Consider the following 17508-nt stretch of genomic DNA (forward strand, 5'->3'; position numbering starts at 1 on the left):
AAATCCACTAGGCAGGCTGTGGAGCAGCACGACAACAGTGCTAAAAAATAAAATAAAAATAAAAACGAAAGCGTTAGCAAGCTAGTTAGCTTGCCAACGCTGATGAAGGTTAGCTGATAAAAGTGCTCCGTCGCGATGCTTCGACCGTTAGAGGTCTTCTTTAGGCGTTGGAGCACGGTGAAAAAGTAAAAAAAAGTAAAAAAGTCTTGAAAAAGACTGTTAATTCAAAGAACTCAAACAGCTCAGTTCAAACAGCTAACAGATACAGCAGAACACCGCTGTGCTCCGGAACAGGAAGTCAAGATATCTGACATATCTAGGTAAATCTAGATAAATAAATCTAGGTAATACCTCAGTGATGGCACCCACCTCAATAGCAGGGTGTAGTGGCCGGGTTAAGGTATGCTGGTATATGTTTAACCTAATGTCGTCTATTTTCTTCTTGAAGTAATCCAAGAAATCTTGTGCTGCAAAAGGAAAGTTACTCACAGGTGGTTGTCCATGAATAAGTGTTGCCACCGTGTTGAACAAGAACAGATTTTTATTCTTCTGACCTTGGCAATACGTAGCATCATGGGCAGAGCAGGGAATCAGATGTTCAAACAAGTTACACTCAACAAAAATATAAATGCAACACTTGGTTTTGCTCCCATTTTGTATGAGATGAACTCAAAGATCTAAAACTTTTTCCACATACACAATATCACCATTTCCCTCAAATATTGTTTACAAACCAGTCTAAATCTGTGATAGTGAGCACTTCTCCTTTGCTGAGATAATCCATCCCACCTCACAGGTGTGCCATATCAAGATGCTGATTAGTGCACAGGTGTGCCTTAGACTGTCCACAATAAAAGGCCACTCTGAAAGGTGCAGTTTTGTTTTATTGGGGGGGGATACCAGTCAGTATCTGGTGTGACCACCATTTGCCTCATGCAGTGCAACACATCTCCTTTGCATAGAGTTGATCAGGTTGTCAGTTGTGGCCTGTGGAATGTTGGTCCACTCCTCTTCAATGGCTGTGCGAAGTTGCTGGATATTGGCAGGAACTGGTACACGCTGTCGTATACGCCGGTCCAGAGCATCCCAACCATGCTCAATGGGTGACATGTCCGGTGAGTATGCCGGCCATGCAAGAACTGGGACATTTTCAGCCTCCAAGAATTGTGTACAGATCCTTGCAACATGGGGCCGTGCATTATCCTGCTGCAACATGAGGTGATGTTCTTGGATGTATGGCACAACAATGGGCCTCAGGATCTCGTCACGGTATCTCTGTGCATTCAAAATGCCATCAATAAAATGCACCTGTATTCTTCGTCCATAACAGACGCCTGCCCATACCATAACCCCACCGCCACCATGGGCCACTCGATCCACAACATTGACATCAGAAAACCGCTCACCCACACGATGCCACACACGCTGTCTGCCATCTGCCCTTAACAGTGTGAACCGGGATTCATCCGTGAAGAGAACACCTCTCCAACGTGCCAAATGCCAGCGAATGTGAGCATTTGCCCACTCAAGTCGGTTACGACGACGAACTGAAGTCAGGTCGAGACCCCGATGAGGACGACGAGCATGCAGATGAGCTTCCCTGAGACGGTTTCTGACAGTTTGTGCAGAAATTCTTTGGTTATGCTGGTGTCTAATCAGCATCTTGATATGGCACACCTGTGAGGTGGGATGGATTATCTCAGCAAAGGAGAAGTGCTCACTATCACAGATTTAGACTGGTTTGTGAACAATATTTGAGGGAAATGGTGATATTGTGTATGTGGAAAAAGTTTTAGATCTTTGAGTTCATCTCATACAAAATGGGAGCAAAACCAAAAGTGTTGCATTTATATTTTTGTTGAGTGTATATTTGTGACCCTCTACAGCTAATAAACTAAACATAGATTTATAAATCAATCAATCAATCAATTTTTTTTTATATAGCGCCAAATCACAACAAACAGTTGCCCCAAGGCGCTTTATATTGTAAGGCAAGGCCATACAATAATTATGTAAAACCCCAACGGTCAAAACGACCCCCTGTGAGCAAGCACTTGGCTACAGTGGGAAGGAAAAACTCCCTTTTAACAGGAAGAAACCTCCAGCAGAACCAGGCTCAGGGAGGGGCAGTCTTCTGCTGGGACTGGTTGGGGCTGAGGGAGAGAACCAGGAAAAAGACATGCTGTGGAGGGGAGCAGAGATCGATCACTAATGATTAAATGCAGAGTGGTGCATACAGAGCAAAAAGAGAAAGAAACAGTGCATCATGGGAACCCCCCAGCAGTCTACGTCTATAGCAGCATAACTAAGGGATGGTTCAGGGTCACCTGATCCAGCCCTAACTATAAGCTTTAGCAAAAAGGAAAGTTTTAAGCCTAATCTTAAAAGTAGAGAGGGTGTCTGTCTCCCTGATCTGACTTGGGAGCTGGTTCCACAGGAGAGGAGCCTGAAAGCTGAAGGCTCTGCCTCCCATTCTACTCTTACAAACCCTAGGAACTACAAGTAAGCCTGCAGTCTGAGAGCGAAGCGCTCTATTGGGGTGATATGGTACTACGAGGTCCCTAAGATAAGATGGGACCTGATTATTCAAAACCTTATAAGTAAGAAGAAGAATTTTAAATTCTATTCTAGAATTAACAGGAAGCCAATGAAGAGAGGCCAATATGGGTGAGATATGCTCTCTCCTTCTAGTCCCCGTCAGTACTCTAGCTGCAGCATTTTGAATTAACTGAAGGCTTTTTAGGGAACTTTTAGGACAACCTGATAATAATGAATTACAATAGTCCAGCCTAGAGGAAATAAATGCATGAATTAGTTTTTCAGCATCACTCTGAGACAAGACCTTTCTGATTTTAGAGATATTGCGTAAATGCAAAAAAGCAGTCCTACATATTTGTTTAATATGCGCTTTGAATGACATATCCTGATCAAAAATGACTCCAAGATTTCTCACAGTATTACTAGAGGTCAGGGTAATGCCATCCAGAGTAAGGATCTGGTTAGACACCATGTTTCTAAGATTTGTGGGGCCAAGTACAATAACTTCAGTTTTATCTGAGTTTAAAAGCAGGAAATTAGAGGTCATCCATGTCTTTATGTCTGTAAGACAATCCTGCAGTTTAGCTAATTGGTGTGTGTCCTCTGGCTTCATGGATAGATATAGCTGGGTATCATCTGCGTAACAATGAAAATTTAAGCAATACCGTCTAATAATAAGGCCTAAGGGAAGCATGTATAAAGTGAATAAAATTGGTCCTAGCACAGAACCTTGTGGAACTCCATAATTAACTTTAGTCTGTGAAGAAGATTCCCCATTTACATGAACAAATTGTAATCTATTAGACAAATATGATTCAAACCACCGCAGCGCAGTGCCTTTAATACCTATGGCATGCTCTAATCTCTGTAATAAAATTTTATGGTCAACAGTATCAAAAGCAGCACTGAGGTCTAACAGAACAAGCACAGAGATGAGTCCACTGTCCGAGGCCATAAGAAGATCATTTGTAACCTTCACTAATGCTGTTTCTGTACTATGATGAATTCTAAAACCTGACTGAAACTCTTCAAATAGACCATTCCTCTGCAGATGATCAGTTAGCTGTTTTACAACTACCCTTTCAAGAATTTTTGAGAGAAAAGGAAGGTTGGAGATTGGCCTATAATTAGCTAAGATAGCTGGGTCAAGTGATGGCTTTTTAAGTAATGGTTTAATTACTGCCACCTTAAAAGCCTGTGGTACATAGCCAACTAACAAAGATAGATTGATCATATTTAAGATCGAAGCATTAAATAATGGTAGGGCTTCCTTGAGCAGCCTGGTAGGAATGGGGTCTAATAAACATGTTGATGGTTTGGATGAAGTAACTAATGAAAATAACTCAGACAGAACAATCGGAGAGAAAGAGTCTAACCAAATACCGGCATCACTGAAAGCAGCCAAAGATAACGATACGTCTTTGGGATGGTTATGAGTAATTTTTTCTCTAATAGTTAAAATTTTGTTAGCAAAGAAAGTCATGAAGTCATTACTAGTTAAAGTTAATGGAATACTCAGCTCAATAGAGCTCTGACTCTTTGTCAGCCTGGCTACAGTGCTGAAAAGAAACCTGGGGTTGTTCTTATTTTCTTCAATTAGTGATGAGTAGAAAGATGTCCTAGCTTTACGGAGGGCTTTTTTATAGAGCAACAGACTCTTTTTCCAGGCTAAGTGAAGATCTTATTATTCTCTGTTATTATCTCTGTTATTACAGAGATTAGAGCATGCCATAGGTATTAAAGGCACTGCGCTGCGGTGGTTTGAATCATATTTGTCTAATAGATTACAATTTGTTCATGTAAATGGGGAATCTTCTTCACAGACTAAAGTTAATTATGGAGTTCCACAAGGTTCTGTGCTAGGACCAATTTTATTCACTTTATACATGCTTCCCTTAGGCAGTATTATTAGACGGTATTGCTTAAATTTTCATTGTTACGCAGATGATACCCAGCTTTATCTATCCATGAAGCCAGAGGACACACACCAATTAGCTAAACTGCAGGATTGTCTTACAGACATAAAGACATGGATGACCTCTAATTTCCTGCTTTTAAACTCAGATAAAACTGAAGTTATTGTACTTGGCCCCACAAATCTTAGAAACATGGTGTCTAACCAGATCCTTACTCTGGATGGCATTACCCTGACCTCTAGTAATACTGTGAGAAATCTTGGAGTCATTTTTGATCAGGATATGTCATTCAAAGTGCATATTAAACAAATATGTAGGACTGCTTTTTTGCATTTACGCAATATCTCTAAAATCAGAAAGGTCTTGTCTCAGAGTGATGCTGAAAAACTAATTCATGCATTTATTTCCTCTAGGCTGGACTATTGTAATTCATTATTATCAGGTTGTCCTAAAAGTTCCCTAAAAAGCCTTCAGTTAATTCAAAATGCTGCAGCTAGAGTACTGACGGGGACTAGAAGGAGAGAGCATATCTCACCCATATTGGCCTCTCTTCATTGGCTTCCTGTTAATTCTAGAATAGAATTTAAAATTCTTCTTCTTACTTATAAGGTTTTGAATAATCAGGTCCCATCTTATCTTAGGGACCTCGTAGTACCATATTACCCCAATAGAGCGCTTCGCTCTCAGACTGCAGGCTTACTTGTAGTTCCTAGGGTTTGTAAGAGTAGAATGGGAGGCAGAGCCTTCAGCTTTCAGGCTCCTCTCCTGTGGAACCAGCTCCCAATTCAGATCAGGGAGACAGACACCCTCTCTACTTTTAAGATTAGGCTTAAAACTTTCCTTTTTGCTAAAGCTTATAGTTAGGGCTGGATCAGGTGACCCTGAACCATCCCTTAGTTATGCTGCTATAGACGTAGACTGCTGGGGGGTTCCCATGATGCACTGTTTCTTTTTCTTTTTGCTCTGTATGCACCACTCTGCATTTAATCATTAGTGATCGATCTCTGCTCCCCTCCACAGCATGTCTTTTTCCTGGTTCTCTCCCTCAGCCCCAACCAGTCCCAGCAGAAGACTGCCCCTCCCTGAGCCTGGTTCTGCTGGAGGTTTCTTCCTGTTAAAAGGGAGTTTTTCCTTCCCACTGTAGCCAAGTGCTTGCTCACAGGGGGTCGTTTTGACCGTTGGGGTTTTACATAATTATTGTATGGCCTTGCCTTACAATATAAAGCGCCTTGGGGCAACTGTTTGTTGTGATTTGGCGCTATATAAAAAAAATTGATTGATTGATTGATTGATCTTCTAAATTAGTGAGACGCCATTTCCTCTCCAACTTACGGGTTATCTGCTTTAAGCTACGAGTTTGTGAGTTATACCACGGAGTCAGACACTTCTGATTTAAAGCTCTCTTTTTCAGAGGAGCTACAGCATCCAAAGTTGTCTTCAATGAGGATGTAAAACTATTGACGAGATACTCTATCTCCCTTACAGAGTTTAGGTAGCTACTCTGCACTGTGTTGTTATATGGCATTAGAGAACATAAAGAAGGAATCATATCCTTAAACCTAGTTACAGCGCTTTCTGAAAGACTTCTAGTGTAATGAAACTTATTCCCTACTGCTGGGTAGTCCATCAGAGTAAATGTAAATGTTATTAAGAAATGATCAGACAGAAGGGAGTTTTCAGGGAATACTGTTAAGTGTTCTATTTCCATACCATAAGTCAGAACAAGATCTAAGATATGATTAAAGTGGTGGGTGGACTCATTTACTTTTTGAGCAAAGCCAATAGAGTCTAATAATAGATTAAATGCAGTGTTGAGGCTGTCATTCTCAGCATCTGTGTGGATGTTAAAATCGCCCACTATAATTATCTTATCTGAGCTAAGCACTAAGTCAGACAAAAGGTCTGAAAATTCACAGAGAAACTCACAGTAACGACCAGGTGGACGATAGATAATAACAAATAAAACTGTTTTTTGGGACTTCCAATTTGGATGGACAAGACTAAGAGACAAGCTTTCAAATGAATTAAAGCTCTGTCTGGGTTTTTGATTAATTAATAAGCTGGAATGGAAGATTGCTGCTAATCCTCCGCCCCGGCCCGTGCTACGAGCATTCTGACAGTTAGTTTAAATGAGTCAACACCCCCGAGTCACACTAACATATTCATCCTGCTGTAACCAGGTTTCTGTTAGGCAGAATAAATCAATATGTTGATCAATTATTATATCATTTACCAACAGGGACTTAGAAGAGAGAGACCTAATGTTTAATAGACCACATTTAACTGTTTTAGTCTGTGGTGCAGTTGAAGGTGCTATATTATTTTTTCTTTTTGAATTTTTATGCTTAAATAGATTTTTGCTGGTTATTGGTAGTCTGGGAGCAGGCACCGTCTCTACGGGGATGGGGTAATGAGGGGATGGCAGGGGGAGAGAAGCTGCAGAGAGGTGTGTAAGACTACAACTCTGCTTCCTGGTCCCAACCCTGGATAGTCACGGTTTGGAGGATTTAAGAAAATTGGCCAGATTTCTAGAAATGAGAGCTGCTCCATCCAAAGTGGGATGGATGCCGTCTCTCCTAACAAGACCAGGTTTTCCCCAGAAGCTTTGCCAATTATCTATGAAGCCCACCTCATTTTTTGGACACCACTCAGACAGCCAGCAATTCAAGGAGAACATGCGGCTAAACATGTCACTCCCGGTCCGATTGGGGAGGGGCCCAGAGAAAACTACAGAGTCCGACATTGTTTTTGCAAAGTTACACACCGATTTAATGTTAATTTTAGTGACCTCCGATTGGCGTAACCGGGTGTCATTACTGCCGACGTGAATTACAATCTTACCAAATTTACGCTTAGCCTTAGCCAGCAGTTTCAAATTTCCTTCAATGTCGCCTGCTCTGGCCCCCGGAAGACAATTGACTATGGTTGCTGGTGTCGCTAACTTCACATTTCTCAAAACAGAGTCGCCAATAACCAGAGTTTGATCCTCGGCGGGTGTGTCGTCGAGTGGGGAAAAACGGTTAGAGATGTGAACGGGTTGGCGGTGTACACGGGGCTTCTGTTTAGGGCTACGCTTCCTCCTCACAGTCACCCAGTCAGCCTGCTTTCCCGGCTGCTCGGGATCTGCCAGGGGGGAACTAACGGCGGCTAAGCTACCTTGGTCCGCACCGACTACAGGGGCCTGGCTAACTGTAGAATTTTCCACGGTGCGGAGCCGAGTCTCCAATTCGCCCAGCCTGGCCTCCAAAGCTACGAATAAGCTACACTTATTACAAGTACCGTTACTGCTAAAGGAGGCCGAGGAATAACTAAACATTTCACACCCAGAGCAGAAAAGTGCGGGAGAGACAGGAGAAGCCGCCATGCTAAATCGGCTAAGAGCTAGTAGCTACGCTAAGCTAGCGGATTCCTAAAAACACGCAAAGTGAATAATGTGTAAATAATTTAGAGGTGATTCAGCAGAAGGAGTGCTTTAGTTAAGGCACGTAAAGATTACACTGGGAAACAAATCGTAATCTAGATAACTAGATCAATCTAACTGCGCAGATTAAACAGCTAACAGATACAGAAAAACACCGCTGTGCTCCGGAACAGGAAGTGATACAATACCGCAGTGAGAGCCAACCACCAGAGTAGAAGTCAGAAGTAGGCAGAAAAATAAGTAAAGGAGTCAAGCAACACACTAAATAAGAGCAACACCCCCTGCCTTGCTTCGCATCACGAGGGATGTGACTAAATGTGTACGCCGGTGGCAGGCCTCATTTAGAGGGAGGATAGTTATAGGTTTAAGCCAGGTTTCACATAACCCAATCATATCTAAGTCATGATCCATAATTAGATTATTAATCAACAATGATTTTGAAGACAATGATCTTATGTTAATGAGACCCAGACTAAGGACCTCAGTGGGGTTGACAGTTGAACTGTTTGGATTTAGGGGTGGTTCCAGAATAGCATATATAAAATGCCTGGAAGCAAGTTTAGGTTTGAGACATTCTACACGGGTTGTAGGTAGCAGACATGAAATATTTGATATTGCTAGAACAGCCAATAGGCCATCCTCAATTTCAACATCATCCAGTGTAGTAATGGATATCAAGTTTGCAAGGACACGTCTACGGAAACAGTCCACAGTCTCAACTTCTTGAATTTCTCTCCCTGGCACATAAACTGCACTATTACCATAGTGGATTTTCTGTACTAATTGTCTCGCTAAGCTAATGGATTCCACAACCACATTTGTCATAAGCCCTGCGGGGTCTCTAATTACCTGCTCTGTGGCCTGCTGTAAAATCCAAATGTTACAGCTCTATCTATGTTCGCAGACAAGATGGCAGTGCCTTCCCCAGTAGGGTGAAGGCTGTCCGGCATCACCAAGCCACGTCGGCCCCAGCACGATGGCCAGTTATCAATAAAACTAAAGCCTTGCTGTCTACATAATTGTGCCAGTCACCTATTTAATGATGTCGGCCTGCTAAACTCCTCATCATTACCCCGGGAGGGGAGGGGAGCAGAGACTATAAATCGATGCTGCCACATCTTTCTGACAAGGCCACAAGTCCTCTCTATGTCCATTTTTGCGACCTCAGAGTGCTTCATCCTGACATCATTAGTGCCAATGTGAATAACTATGTGACTTTATCTCGTGTCATGTTCCTTTGTCTCTCTACCCTTCTGCAGCATCAGCACCCTATCAATAAAGCTCAGCGTTTCAGCCTGGAGATAGGAGTGGAAATCACCTGTGGGCTCAGAGAACTCACATCAGGCATATCGAAGGGAGAAAACCGGTATCATAGGCTGAGGCAAAAACTAGGTCCAGTAAACAAAGCAAGGTTGTAACATACTGAGGCAAAAAGAAGACAGAAGCAAAAGGCTGGAATGTGGGTACAATGATCTTGAGGAACTGGCAGGGGAGTGGAGAAAGTGAAATGGTTAAATACACAGATGGGGTAATTAGGTTAACAAGGTGCATGTGTGGATGCAAGTTCTAGAAGGGAGGTGTGGTCAAGTGAATCCAAGAGGAGGGAAGAGATGCAAGAGAGTGAGGGAGTGATCAAGGCAGACAGACAAAGATGAAACAGACAAGTGCAAGAGAGTAAGTGAACATATGGGGAAAACAAAGAAGAAACAAACAGGTGCAAGAGTGTACGTGAAGGAAATACAAATGGTGACCAAAATCAGTGACTATAAAGGAACAACCTAAGCACATGGCTAAAGTCTAAAAGATAATAATAATAGCAAACAACCTATAGATCACCAGCTGAGCTATAAAACAGAAAACAAAACACAAGATAATTATATAAGTTAAGAGAAGAACAAAAGAGGGCTCAAGCAACTAAAGACTACATTATAAGAATCAGGATAAAAACCAGAATACATAACACAGTGGAAATAACATTAACTGGCCAGAAACAATGACTGAATAAACCACATGACTAAAATATGAAAAACAGAAAATACAAAAATAAACAGAAAACAACACCAGAGACTACAGAATACCGAGCAGAAAATAAATGATGAACTCAGAACAAAACTAATAACTAGAAAATTGTACTGTGGAAAGGGGAAATAAGAGAAGTGATCCCACCTCGGTTCCGAAACCTGACAGCACGTGCAAATGGCCTTTAATCATTCAGGCTGTGGCGGGGGTGGGGGGTGGCTTTATTTTTTAGGAATAGGAATGTTGATAGACTCCTTAAATGTATCTGGTGCAGTTAATTGAACTGGGTTCTTAGTACTTGCCTTAAGACCCTGTACTTTGTGGATTCAGATTATCTGAATCTTCTTATATTATGGACTGTAGATGATTGAATCCCTAAATTCCTTGCAATTGAGTGTTGAGAAACTGTTGGACTATTTTTTTTCATGCAGTTGTTCACAAAATGGTGATCCTCGGCCCATCTTTGCTTGTGAACGGCTGAGCCTTTTGGGGATGCTCCTTTTATACCCATTCATGACACTCACCTGTTTCCAATTAACCTGTTCACCTGTGGAATGTTCTAAATAGGTGTCCTTTGAGCAATCATCAACTTTCCCAGTCTTTTGTTGGCCCTGTCCCAACTTTTTTGAAACGTGTTGCAGGCATCCATTTTAGAATGAGAAAATATTTGCACATAAACAAAAAAGTCTATCAGATTGAATATAGGTTGAAGAGGATTTGCAAATCATTGTATTCTGTTTTTATTTACATTTTACACAATGTCCCAACTTTATTGCAATTGGGGTTGTAAATGTCATACCAGTTTTGATGCATTAAGTCTGTTCTAAGATTTGCAGAAGTTGCATCAGTTATTTTCCTTATTAAATTACTAGTTTCATGATGAACATTTTTAACGACTGATGAATTAAAGGCAGCAAAAACCGACAAATGATCACTGACATCACTAAGGAGTAATCCACCCATTAAGTTCCCTACAGTAACGTTTGTTAATATATTATCAATAAGTGTTGCTGTGTTCATAGTTACCCTGTGTCAAGATTTTAGAGCAGCTGAGCACAGCAGATGATAGGAGGCACAATGCAGACTCTCAAACAAGTAGTAGGATATCAAAGACTTTATGGTAAATGCAGGCAGTGGTCTGGTACACAAAGAAGCAGTCAATGAGGCGAAGATACAGGCAGGCAAAAGGCAATGGTGTTGTCAAGAATTAACAGGCTAAGGTCGAGAGCACGGCAAACAGTAGTAAGTGGGCAGTGACAAAAACAAGGTCCAGGAAACAAGCACGGTCAGGCACAGTGAGGCAGTAAAGTACAAAACAAGGAACACAGATCAAAAGCAGAAGAGCTGGCACGAAGACATGAGAATCAACGACTAGCAATTTCAAACAGAACTCACAGGGCTTAAATGCATGGTGAACAATTAGGCAGTGATGGAAAACAGGTGTGGAGAGCTGGCAGGAAGTGGGTGTGGACAAACAAAGATAAGAGATAAGGCAAGAGAGTAAAGTGACAAATGGGAAAGCAGAAGACAAACAAAACGGGGTGTGGCCAACAGGAATAAGGAAGTGTTGGTGAAGGGCAAGAGAGTATAGTGATCTGAGGGTGTGACAGTGATACAGATGAAGCTGGGTGTGAAACATGAGGAACAAAGATGAGGCGGAACTGACAGGGGAGTACAGTGACATAACCAGAATCCATGAACTAATAATACTAAAATATCCAGACCAAAACAAACAAGAAACTCTAGACAGAATGGAATCTTAACATGAACAGAATAACAGGTGACAAATGGCTAAAACTGAAAAGAAGGTAACAGGTAAATCAAAAACTAAAACTAGGATAGAGCTGATGAGTGGAAAAAGTACAAAACACAAGATAATGCATGCCAAAGGGACTACAGAAGATTCAAAGTCATCGACATACACAGAAAATGACCTGTCTGTCAGATAGGACTGGAACCATTCAAGCACAGTACCACCAATGCCCACCAAGTGATGTAGATTGTTTGAGACTGGGTTTTTTCAGCAAAGGTTGGACCACTGCATGTTTGAATTTTGCCGGAACCACCCCAGAAGACAAACTATGATTTAAAATTGCCAGCACCGGCTGCCCGATGCACCACAAAATTTCTTAAAAAAAAACGTGGGGAGACAGGATCATAAAAAGAACTGGATTTGATGTGTCATACTACATCCTCCAAAAATGAAAAGGTCACCGGTTCAAACTGAGTAAAAGTGACAGGACAAGAAACCAAGGTCGGAGGGTCAGACGTAGGAACTAAGATAGAAGCCCTCATGTTTTTCACTTTTTCCATTAAAAAAAAAGCGGGCAAACTTGTTGCACATATCAGGGCAGGCGTCCAAACATACATTCTGTGCAGTATCTAGTACAGAATGCCTCTTTTACTGTGGTCTGATAAGAGTGCCAACAGTTTTTCAAGGTTTGAAAAGAGTCCTGTAGTCTGTCCTTTTTCCACTTCTTATTATATTGTGGACCATGTACTGTGGACTATGCGGTAGTTAATCATATTGTCTGACAAGAAATAATCAGTGCCTAATAATGGGCCTTTTCCTTTAGATTTCAAAATGCAGCATTTCTTTTTGAAATAATTGGAAATTATCAGGAAAAAAATGATTGTGGTGCCCATGTTGTGTAGCTGAGTTATCTCAATTATCACTCATTTTTCCTTGGCACATGTAACCACAAAAACAGACTACAGTTTCTGTCCTCAGTGATTCTGGGCCACTGCGACTTGCCAGAACCCCATCACCTCCTGAAGATGAAAGTCCAGCTGAGACTCCTGATGTCAGTTCCAACCACATGCTCCAGTCCATCTCACCTGGACCTCCACGCTCTAAGTCTCCTTCACAGGTAGATGTTGCGGGGCCAGTCACAGCAGTTTTCTGCTAAATGGTAAATATACTCATGTTTGAAGTCAGGTAGTATAAACCATCTATTATTTTGATTAAACTAAATTCAAAGCTGTTTAAAGATAAGACTTTATTGAGCTCACAGTGGAGAAATTCACATTAAATCTCACGTTAAAAGTGAGAAAATTATTGCTATAAAGAAGTGGCTCACATGAATGCATGTCTGACTTAAATCTGTTCACCCCCCACCCCACCCCCCCAAAAACAAACGACTATGGGAAAATACCTGTTTATGTCCTTCAATCTACATTTTATTTTTAAGCAAATACAAAGAACTTTAACTTGGCTAATCATCGATCTAGAACACTTTAAAATTACAGAAATAACACTTTATATCAGGATTAAATGATTAAAACTTTTTTTAGTCCATTTACATTTGAAACAGGCCAGTTAAACCACTGTAAAAATTATCCGGGTGGTTCAACTTAAAAACTTAAGTTCAATTGCTGCCTTAAAAATATAAGTAAACTCAACTTCAAGAAAATATTTTATTTAGCTCTGGAAGGTAAGTTATTTAAGCTGTCCAGTTGGGAGTTTAAATACCATCCTGAATGTCAGCCGCAGGATGAAATATGTAATGTCCAGCGGTCCATGTCATTAAAGAGGTCCTGGATGACACTGACATGCATGGATGACGTGCAATGTCCTCCTGTGGACAGATGTCCTTCTCGGTTCTCATGAATAACCAGTATTTGTCCACTAATGTGATGAAGCCCACCTCTGTCTGTGCTACAGTCCCATTATACAGAGAATAGTGACATGACGAGCCGAAAAAAAAACCCTGTCACGTGCCATCTTGGGGCCAAAATAGTGTTCACCATTAAGCTATCTGCATGTACAGTGGCTTGCAAAAGTATTCAACCCCTTGGTATTTCACACATTTTAATTTGTTTATGGCATCTCAAATACAAAAAGTAAATCAGTTTTCTCAATATAAAAATTTCTAAAATGATCTTCCTTAGACTCAAACTGAAAACAAATCTCTACAACTTGATATAAATTAATTAAAAATATAAAAGCCAAGATGATGGGTTGCATAAGTAATCAGCCCCTTTGGTATAATACCTGTAAATAATCAGTTCAATTGCCAATTTTCTTCAGACAAGTCAGGAGATGGATACATGAACATTTCCAAGTCACTGAATATGTCTTGAACTTTATTTACATCAGTTATGAAGAAATACAAACAATATGACACTCTATGGTAAATTTGTGTGGAGTAGACAGTTCTCAAAAACTGAGTGACTGTGCAAGAAGGAGAACAGTGAGGAAAGCCACCGAGACACCCAGACAACCCAGAAAACGTTTTAGGCTTCTGTGGCTGTCATTAAAGAAATTGTGCACGGTGCAAATTCTGCATTTTGTGTCTCCAATTATACAGCTTCATGATGAAGTGGTATAGAGGAGGGTCTTCTTTCACTAAAACATCAAATCTAGGCTTGTATCTCAGATGTACCTTCTGGGAAAATGTAGTTGAACTTTCAGATCTTCTTTTTAAGAAAATCCTCCTCTGCTCCACTTCATCATGAAGCTGTATAACTGGGGATACAAAATCCAAAACTTGCACTGTGCACAATTTCTCCAATCACAGCCACAGAAGTCTGTAACATCTTCTGTGTTGTCTGGGTGTCTTGGTGGCTTTCCTCACTCTTCTCCTTCTTGCACAGTCACTCAGTTTTTGAGAACTGTCTACTCCACATGGATTTACCATAGAGTGTCATATTGTTTGTATTTCTTCATAGCTGATGTAAATAAAGTCCAAGACATATTCAGTGACTTGGAAATGTTCATGTATCCATCCCCTGACTTGTCTGAAGAAAACTGGCAATAAAACTGATTATTTACAGGTATTATACCAAAGGGGCTGATTACTTATGCAACCCATCATCTTGGCGTTTATATTTTTAATTAATTTATGTCAGGTTGTAGAAATTTACCTTCAGTTTAAGGAAGATAATTTTAGAAATTTTTATATTGAGAAGCCTGGTTTACTTTTTGTATTTGAAATGTCATAAACAAATTAAAATGTGTGAAATACCAAGGGACTGAATATTTTTGCAAGCCACTGTAAATCCATCTTATTTATTTATTTGCTGAAAATGCTGGGTTGTTGTGCATTTGGATTCACAAATAGACACAACGTCAAGATAGATAAATACAGATGAAGATAAATAATACCCAAAACCAGAGACTAAAGCATAATACAATAAATGTGATAAAACTAAACTAAACAGACCTCATACAGTAAAACTCACCTAACTCGTCATCGTATAAACTGGATATTTGCACTCACCGCACAAAAACAAAAGTCCCAATGTTTTTGTATAGTTTTCGATGTAATAAACACCATATACAAGGTCTGTGAGAAAAGTATCCGACCTTTATATTTTATGCAAAAAATATATGGATTTGATTCATATGTTTTTACGTAAGCCAAGCTTGAACCTTCGTGCGCATGCGTGAGTTTTTCCACGCCTGTCGGTTGCGTCATTCGCCTGTGGGCAGGCTTTGAGTGAGCACTGGTCCACCCCTCTCGTCGTTGTTTCATTGTGAGGAAATGGCGGAATGATTTGGGCTTTGTTCCATCAGAATTTTTTCAGAAACTGTTAGAGACAGGCAGCTGGAAACCATTCAGAAAATTCACATGGCTTTCGGTGAAAATTTTATGGGCTTCACAGAGAATAAGGAGTGTTACTACCGCTTTAAGGACGGCCCACAGTGGCGCACGGCACGCCGCGCTCCGAGCCGCGATCGACAGGCAGAAACCACCACATCATTTCTAAATGGATGGCTCTGTGGATCCGGGACCGTCGTGTGCAATTTCTCTGGTTATCACAAGAGCTGGACATCAGCCATTTTCCGGCAGATTTAAAGACACTAACCACTCGTTTGAGGACAAGGAAGTTAAAATCTTAGCCAGAGAGAAGAAATGGCTTGAGAGAGGGGCCAAGGAGGCATTCTATGTGAAACAGTTGAAACCCAGCCTTAACCGGGGAGGGGGTCTGAGACACGCTTTGTCCCCTGTTTTGCAATGGGGTACTCAGGTCAAATCAGTTTCAGTTGTTTGAGTCATTCATGTCATCAGGAGCGTCGTCAAGGGAGCCATCAGGAGAGACATCTGTTCCATCATTAGGAGGGACAGCTGCCCTGTCATTACGAGGGTGCTAACTAGAGCACAATAGGTGCTAATTAGAGCTATTGTTTAGTCACTAGCCTTAGCAGTCTGCCTCTCGGTAGGAGGTGTGTGGTTAGGTTTAAAACTCCAGCTTTTGTGGCTTCTGTTTATTCTTCTCTACAAGAGTCAAGACAGAAGTCAGACTACCAGAGCAAGAATTTTAACTGAGGAAGCTTCTGCGATTTGAAGCGAAACATCCTCGCGTCAAGCAACCCAGTCCAGTCGAAGATTCAAGCTTCTGTACTATATAAACCACCTGGACAACTGAGAGCCTACACAGAAACATTGCAGCAATGCATTATGGGAGTTCGGGGTTTGTTTGATTTTTTTTTTTTTATTATTATTATTAGTGTAGTACACCTTAGTTTAACAGTGTTGTTAGTATTATAGATTCATTGTGTTTTTATAGTTCAAGGGATGTTGTTAGTTTGGTGAAGAGTTATGTTGTGACCATGAGTGAAAAGGACATTGCGATTTACATATTTTGCTACTGTCTGGGTCGCTGTGTGTTGAAAATGACATTTTTTTGTTATGGTTATGGGTCCGGATGGGACCGGACCATTACAGGTGACGGACTTAAATGCTGGGAGCAAGGAGCAGAACTGGTTGTGAACAAAAAGAGATTCATTTACAATAAACAAGTGAATAATTCTGAAATGGTTAGACGGCCGGCTGAGCCAAGACAGGGCCCACTTGTAGTGGTGGAACATCTGGGAGCTGCAGTGCACACACGGACAGACTTGGGAGTCTGAGAACAAGCAGGAATCATGGAGTGTGAGATTCTAGAGCTGGGGCCAGGTGGGATGCACAGAGCCGAGAACGGAGGAAAGGAGAGGTGAGTGACTGTACTCGTAACACTGAAGCGTTTAACAATAGAATCCGGAATCCTGCAGAACACGAAGGAACTTAACTGAAGCGTGGCAGAAGCTATGCGCTCTGTAGCTGAGATAGTCATGGAGCCAGGAGCATTTGCGACATGCATGCCGTGCTCGAGAGTGTCTGGAAACACCAGAGAAATCAACAAGCTCTACCTTGAAACGAGCTGTGGAAAGCGCTGACGTCAGAGCGCATGAAACTGGCAGGGCAGACGAGGTCAAGGTCTTGGAATCTCAGTGAAGCTCCTGGAAGAATCTGGCCTCAGGAAAAACGAACTGGCTTCATGGCATGGAAAATGAAGAATCCAGCAAAGACTGAGCTTAAAACCGGGGTTTAAGGGGGGTGGTCACGTGATGCTTGAGATGTTTATCTGCCCCAGTTCACATCAATCTGTGATTTTCTCCAGAAAATCTCAACATCGCTAACTTAATGGTACTTTAGAAATGCCTAGACAGCAGTGTCACAAGGATTTTCCTATTTTTCATCATCAGGTTCCACTATTAAGAAGAAAACTGCTCAACACGCAGCCTCATGTGTCCCCAGCGAGTCCAAGCTAGGTGATGCTAACACTTCGGACCTAACGCTAACTGACCAAGCAACCATGGAGCATATCCTAGCTGAAATAAAGTCTGTG

General features: G+C 41.3%; 1 protein-coding gene across 1 annotated transcript in view; it reads left to right on the forward strand.

The window, feature by feature from the left end:
• Positions 1–17508, forward strand: part of amph (amphiphysin) — a 424563-nt gene that overhangs the window by 175696 nt on the left and 231359 nt on the right. The window contains exon 10 of the mRNA XM_034182651.1: positions 12626–12764. Within this exon, the coding sequence (XP_034038542.1) occupies positions 12626–12764 (139 nt within the window). The remainder of the gene's footprint in view (positions 1–12625; positions 12765–17508) is intronic.

Source organism: Thalassophryne amazonica, chromosome 12 (assembly GCF_902500255.1).
Source record: "Thalassophryne amazonica chromosome 12, fThaAma1.1, whole genome shotgun sequence".
NCBI classification, from domain to species: Eukaryota; Metazoa; Chordata; class Actinopteri; order Batrachoidiformes; family Batrachoididae; genus Thalassophryne; species Thalassophryne amazonica.